Genomic DNA, 7,059 nt, shown 5'->3' with positions numbered 1-7,059 from the left:
GCCAAGACTTTAGACCGCACCCTCTAATAAGTCCGTCCCGCCCCGTTTTCAGCAGGCTTTTGCGGACGCGAGCATTAACATAAATTATTGCAATTTTAAGCTTAAAACGTGTCGTGTCCGCAGCCCGCCTGCCCTCTTTTTTACAGGACAGGTCAAGGTTTTAGGCCTGCACCCTTAACTATGCCTACCTCTTTTTTCACTTTTTTGCGGGGCAAGCATGCCCTTATGCCACCCTTGATTCATGCATATCTTTCAAAACACTATCTTCCCCAAAAGAAGTCATGTGAAGTACTCAAAACAACACACGTTAGTAATGCATATAACTTTACCTGGTTACAACGATCTATCGTAAGCAAATACTGGCACCCTGCAATACAGAAGACTCCAAAACTCAACCAAAATTGGTTGTTTTAGGCCTAGTTAGCATAATTTGTCACACAAATTCAAATAACCAGAAAAATCATACTTCATTGGATTGGCAAAATTGGATGTTTTAGGCCTTGTTAGCATAATTTGTCACACAAATTCAATAACCAGAAAAATCGTACTTCATTGGATTGGGCGGTGAAATGTGGAAAATAGTCAACACACTCAGCAATAAAAGTATACAACTGGAAATCATAGCTATGTAGTGTTTTTTTAGTTCCAAAGTCAAAGGAACAAGAACAAATAAAGAAAATAAACAAACAAAGGCAAGCCAAACTATATAAGTTCTTGGGAGCATAAGTTATCAAGCTTGGGAATTAAGGTAAAATGGACATGGCGGTTTTAATAGGCTCCACGTAAGTTTGGTCCTCTAAGTAGATGCATCAAGGTAGGCCATAAATTTGTCAAATCCTGGTTCATCTGGTCTTCTGGTTTAGGCAGTAGGCAGGCTGCGGGCTTCACACATCTCGGCTGTTTGGATGGTAAGGGAAAGGGAACAAAGGTAAGACAAGAGCATCAGAATTCTAAACGGGACACTGGTTAGGTTAAGATATCAGTCTCTAATATAATAATATGAATGACCTATGTATATAGGAAGTTGCTAAACAATAATAAGTTAATGGAAATAGTGATCTACCTGTGGGAGACCCATCGACTTTTAGTAAGCATGGTTTCTCCTCCTAGAAACACTGCTCTGACTGGGCAACCTGGAAATAAAAGAACACTTAAAATATAAGAGTAGTCTCTTCACACAGACAGGGAAGATTACAGAAATTTGGAATGTAACATAACTTGATTATGGAAATCAGGGCATGCTTGGCTTGGCATAAGAAAACATTTCCTATTTTCATTTGTAATTATGGAAAAATGGCATTTCGTTCTTGCATTATTTTCAGATTTCATATATTTATATAGAAAACAGTGAAAATTTTGTTTACTTTTCTATAAAAAAAATTGCAGAAAATAAAAAGCAAGGTGAATTTTTGTATTATAGTAAAAACAAATAAGCATTGTACAAACCAAACAGTCCCTTAACTTTCCATGATGCAGTTCAACCTAAAGGTTTTTTTCAAGAGGATATTTAAAGTTGAAAATGTTTTCCGCCTTTTATGGGTACCAAATAATAATAGATCATACAATATATGGAATCAAACACAAGAAAACAAGAAATCTTTAAAACTGAATTTTCGCAATATAAATGCATCCATAAATGATACTACAAATCAAATCTTTGGGAAGTAACTAATAACATGTTTCGAACAGAGTTAATAGTAGCACCAAACCAAACCTTTTGGTCCTTAAAAAAATATCAAAGCAAATATCTAAGGTTTATATTAGTAGTTATCATTTTGTTTGGTTCATCCACAAAGCAGATATATCATTCATCAACAACGAATGTTCATAGGAAGGAAAATATGGAGAACAAATGGAGAACGTGAAAAAAAATGTTAGCTGGAGGAAGATTGGTTACCAAACAGTACTATCACGTCCCAAAGAATAACTTTCATAGTCCCCATAAGCACTGCTTCCAGGAAGCTACAGATGAACATAACAATATTACAAACATCAGATGAGAAACAATGGATTAACTTGAACTCTTGAAGAACTCGGCTACATGCAAATGTTCTCCTAAAATCACATGGTTATATAGAAGTACCTGTGAACCACCATAGCTTCCATAAGTGTCGCCAGCTCCTAAATCATTTGATCCTCCATAGCCACTTGAATATGAATGCCCGCGTCCATGTCTTCTTCCATCCCTACTGTCATAGCCAAGACCGTCTGAGGAGTCTGCTGGAGCAGGAATATATGGTAGAACTGGAAGGAATCCAGAGACAGCACCCTCTCTATCAAAAAGGTTTGCTCTCAATCGTGTAAGAACATGAACAAGAGCATCTTTGGCAACATCAAGGTCTCCAGAAATCTAATCAAGAAAGCAGACACGAGCAAAGCCAGCATTAAAGGACAAAATGTTAGTACTATTATCACACAAAGAAGGCAACGTTACCAGACAAAGTGAGAAAGGACTACCCTTACCTGCACCATTTCATCATCTCCGGAAGCAATTTTAGGAAGATTTTCCTTTGACAGTATGCGAATGTTGGATTTTGTAAGCCTCCTCATCTCAGTTATAATAGATCCTCCTTTACCAATAAGGCAACCAATTCTTGATGATGAAACCAGCAGACGGGTAGTGAAAGAGATGATTCCAGAATCTCTTTCATTTTTTTCGCTGCATCGAGGCTGCAAACGCACGGCTGCTTCTATTGTTGGAGAGAAATTTTCTTCAAAGAACTGCATTAGCATAACTCAGAAAATATTAATATAACATAAATAAATTTTTTAAGAGAAAAACAAAGATCGCAAGCTAGGAAATAATATTTCCCTTTAATTGATATCGTAATTAGCATATTTTATGAAACCTCACAAATCCATCCAGTACAAACATTACCACAATTTTATAGAATGAAATAGAAAAATGACCCACTGGTGATTAATAGTTCACCTCTTTTGTTGCAATGGTTATTAAGCATTCATCTCCTTTGGCAGAACTATCAACTTTGATTGTTGCACCAGATTCCTGCCTAATTTGATTTATTATGGCACCACCTTTCCCTATTACACCCCCAAGGTTTCCAGTTGGACAAACCAATCGAATAGTAAACTCCATGGGTGAAATTTCATCCCTGGGAGCCGAGTACATAGACCGCGGCCAGTCACCAGAGTCACCTTTATATCCCCCATAGGAACCAGCAAGAGGAGCGATCCCCACAATCGGAGGTCCTGCAGTTGGACCCAAGAGTGAACCACCACTTTGATATCCGCCAGGAACAGAAGAAGCAAGCAGATGCTGAGTTCGAGAAGGGTTAAGGTGAAGTCGAGATGCAATTTGATGCAAAGCCTTTTTCACAACTGCAGCATCCCCGGAAATCTGAAATTTTAAAACCAAAAATTAAGCATATGATAACTTTTCGACTCAGATATAACAGTAACAGTGTTACTAATAGCAGATCGCAGAAAATTACAGATCGCCAGAAATCCAATATGAGAAATAGCGCGGCCGATATGAGAAGAAATAGGGAACAGCATAGCAGGTAAATATTGGAAGCTGCGATGCAGTTGAAATATAAATAAAAGCTGCATAAACATGAAATAAAAAAGTAACCAACATAAAACTCAAAATTTCAATTTTTTAAACAACTAATAAAGCAGGGTGCATAGTTGCATACGAATGCTGAAAAAATCAAATCATCTAGATGGCAAAGACTCCCTCTTCTTTCCCTCCGTCCCTAATAGTGAGCCTGTTTTTCAATTCTCATATAGATTAAGAAAAATAGGTAGTGTATTTTGCCTGTCCATTATGTGTATGAATGATCCTAAAATAAACTTTATGTATATGAATGTGTTTGGCTATGACTTCTCATCCTCCAAGACATTTATTTACTATGGATGGGTTTGAAAAAAAATGTATCTATAGTAATTTGAAATAGAACTTATATTCATGGAAAGAAAATTAATAACTGAAAAGAACTATAAGTATATTGTAATTTGAATAAAATTAACCTGAACAAGCTCATCAGAACGCAAGGCACATAGAGGCACATGGTCATCCTTAAGTATACGAATCTGAGCCCCAGTTTCAGTGCGCATGGTCTGAACAATCTGCCCGCCTTTTCCAAGAACACATCCTATCTGATCAGCCGGCACTAACAGCCTAGCAGTCACTTGAGGACCGCCTTCTTCCTCCTGATCACTGTGTAAATCCTCAGCAACCACTCTATCATGAATCTTAAACAAAGCATCTTCAGCAGGCGACACATTCTTACCACCATCATCAAGAGCATTCGTCTCGCCACTCGAACTATAAACAGTAACAACACGCTCGTCACACCCCGGCACAGTCTCGCCAATCCTAATCTTAGCCCTAGTTTCTACCCTCAATTGCTTAACAATCTCACCTCCTCTACCAATGATACTCCCAATCTTCCTCCCAACGCACAAATATCGAAAAACAGTATCTTCTTTATCAATCACAAACTGATCCCTATCATCACCTCCATTCCTCCTTTTATTTCCACCGCCTTCATAATCAGATTGCGATCGAGGTCGCTTACCATAATTACTTCTTTCTCTTTGACCACCCATCACAGAAAATTCTTACTATCACCTTCTAAATCAAATTCACACTCTGCAAAGGTTCACAATTAACAACACCCAAAAGTCAAAAAAAAAAAAAACTAAACAGATTAAAAACATAAAAAAACTTATATAAACCCATTTTATAAACCAAATAACCTTCAAAATAAATCATAAAAAGATTAGATTTTTTCACATTCCGAATTCGACGTTTTGAGAATTAGGGTTTCAAAACAAACAACACATTACGATGATGAATCAAGTAGAAAATCAGAGAATGAAAAAGATGAGATCTGAGAATATGCTTACAGTATAGAGAGGGTTGAAGGAAGAAGACAAAGTCGTCGATTGAAGAGAAAAAGGAATCGTTGCAATGTCGCAATTTAGGGTTTTCTTTTCTACAAGTGGATCCTTATATCAATGACGATAGCAAAGAATCAAAGATATGATTTCCAAAAAAATATCAAATCGAAAATATTTACAATTATAAATAAGAAATTAATATCTAAATATTTATTAAGATATTAATTTGATTGTATTCTCATAAAAAAATATTTTGCTAATTAATTTTTTATCATACAAACTTTATTTCTTTATATAAGACACAATTCATTTTTTTTAATTTATTGAATAATTAATGTATTTAGTCAATATATATACGAAATACATTGATTATTTAATGAATTTAAAAAGGTGAATTTTCTCTTAAAAGATTTACATAGATGATTGTATACCATGTTTGACTGTTGGAGTAAAATTAAGATTATTTTAAAATAAATTAAAATAAAAATTAAATATTTTAAACTAATCAACGGTTGTGATTGATTGTTGGAGTAAAATTTATTTTATATTATAATTAAATTCTTATTTATATTAATAATTATTATTTCTCCTAAATATTTTTTTTAAAATTATTACATATATTAGAAAAGTAATAGTAATAAGAGAAAATGGATGATGCACTAGCAATTTAAAATAATTTTACACTGTCAACCAATCACGACTATGTATTTAGCCATATCACACTTTTATTTTTAAAAAAAAATTAATGACATGAGAGACTGTTGGTTTTCTATTGGATTTACATTGTCTGTGCATATCCATTAAACACTAATAATAATAATATTAAGGACAAAACTTATGTACAATTCTTTAGGTGTGGTTCTTACTATTTTCCAATAAAAATATGGCAAGTGTATAATTTTCTCTTACACCTATGCAAATTTTTCCTATTTTCATTCACTAAATAATATTTAAGTACATTTGTCATATTTTTATTGGAAAATAGTAAAAACCACACCTAAAGAATTGTACCTAAGTTTTATCTTAATATTAAATTATTCTTAATTATTTTTTGTTATAATATATTGTCATAAATATATAATAAAATTTAATAATTTAAGAGTAATGTAGATAATTTATTATAGATAAAATTGGTAAAATTTTATTACTTTTCTTTTCTTTTTTTTTTTGGAGCAAATAGAGAATATATATATATTCCAAAAAAACAGTTTAGGTACATGCTGATCCAAGAGGATCCAAGCTACAAAAAGACCAAATTACACAGAATTAGAGCTCATTCACATACACTACCATTTTGCTATCATTATGGCTTCTAGCTATAATTCTATCCTTAACCTCCAGAAAACACAATTGGCTATCCTTTGAAGGTTGAAACACTTTTAAGTTTCTCACAATCCACACATGATAAATTGCTTCAGCAATCCCCATTCTCATCAACTTCGCTCTATTGCTCTTGCCATTGGCTTCTTTGATTATCCATTGCAGTTCAGAATTCCATCCTTGGGGTCTGTGAGAAATCTTCATCCACCTCAAAAGATGTTGCCATAGCTGCATGGTATTAGGACATTTAAAGAATAGATGCTCGCAAGTTTCAGTTGCCCCACAAAACACACATAAACCATCAGTATTCACACCAAACTTCCTAAGCCTCTCTTTAGTTTGCAGCCTCCCTTGACAAGCCATCCACATAATAAAAATGGCTCGCGGACTCGCCTTGTTTCCTCTTATCAGGTTTCTCCAGGGGACATTTTGTCTCTCTCCACGCAATTCATTATACACCATTCTAGTCCTGTAAACGCCTGCAGCAGTACATTGATTCCACGCATTGGATTGAAGGAGAATATTTCTGTGTTTGAACATCGCTTTCAGCATCCAAGAGTGATGCAGCTTAGGTATAAAGCTAGCAATGTCACAATTTCGCAAGTAAAAGTGACTAACCCATCGTATCCACATCCTGTCTTTCTTAGTATGCAAATTCCACAACATTTTGCCAATGGATGCCCTATTCCAATATCCCAGATCAATCAGATTGAGCCCACCCGCAGCCACAGGGTCACAAAGATGCTCCCAAGCAATGGGGGCTTTATGGCTAATGCTATCACTTCCAGTCCATAAGAAACTACGACACATGCTCTCCACATGTTTTAAGATTTTCTTAGGTAGAGGAAATATTTGCAGCCAATAATTCGCAAT

At 34.9% G+C, this 7,059-nt stretch overlaps 1 protein-coding gene across 1 annotated transcript; it reads right to left on the bottom strand.

Annotated features, from left to right (window-relative positions):
- Nucleotides 1–530: 530 nt before the first annotated feature.
- On the bottom strand, nucleotides 531–5,019 carry LOC131652856 (RNA-binding KH domain-containing protein RCF3). The gene is made up of 8 exons (XM_058922836.1): nucleotides 4,873–5,019; nucleotides 3,991–4,615; nucleotides 2,933–3,358; nucleotides 2,464–2,721; nucleotides 2,084–2,350; nucleotides 1,898–1,962; nucleotides 1,064–1,133; nucleotides 531–897 (listed from the first exon to the last, which is right to left on the bottom strand). The coding sequence occupies exons 2-7, from the start codon at nucleotides 4,570–4,572 to the stop codon at nucleotides 1,085–1,087; spliced, it is 1,647 nt and encodes a 548-aa protein (XP_058778819.1). The 5' UTR covers nucleotides 4,573–4,615; nucleotides 4,873–5,019; the 3' UTR covers nucleotides 531–897; nucleotides 1,064–1,084.
- Nucleotides 5,020–7,059: the final 2,040 nt, after the last annotated feature.

The sequence above is a fragment of the Vicia villosa genome, linkage group LG2 (assembly GCF_029867415.1).
Source record: "Vicia villosa cultivar HV-30 ecotype Madison, WI linkage group LG2, Vvil1.0, whole genome shotgun sequence".
Classification (NCBI taxonomy): domain Eukaryota; kingdom Viridiplantae; phylum Streptophyta; class Magnoliopsida; order Fabales; family Fabaceae; genus Vicia; species Vicia villosa.
The sequence above is the reverse complement of the archived record's forward strand: the minus strand, read 5'-3'. Positions and strand labels throughout refer to the sequence as shown.

What these genes read in the sequence shown, in the direction of transcription:
- LOC131652856 (XM_058922836.1), bottom strand. Translation starts at nt 4,572, where the DNA reads ATGGGTGGTCAAAGAGAAAGAAGTAATTATGGTAAGCGACCTCGATCG. An exon ending in GTTCTGATGAGCTTGTTCAG is followed by an intron (nt 3,359 to 3,990) that starts GTTAATTTTATT and finishes TTAAAATTTCAG; the next exon opens with ATTTCCGGGGATGCTGCAGT. An exon ending in GAAGCTATGGTGGTTCACAG is followed by an intron (nt 1,963 to 2,083) that starts GTACTTCTATAT and finishes GTTCATCTGTAG; the next exon opens with CTTCCTGGAAGCAGTGCTTA.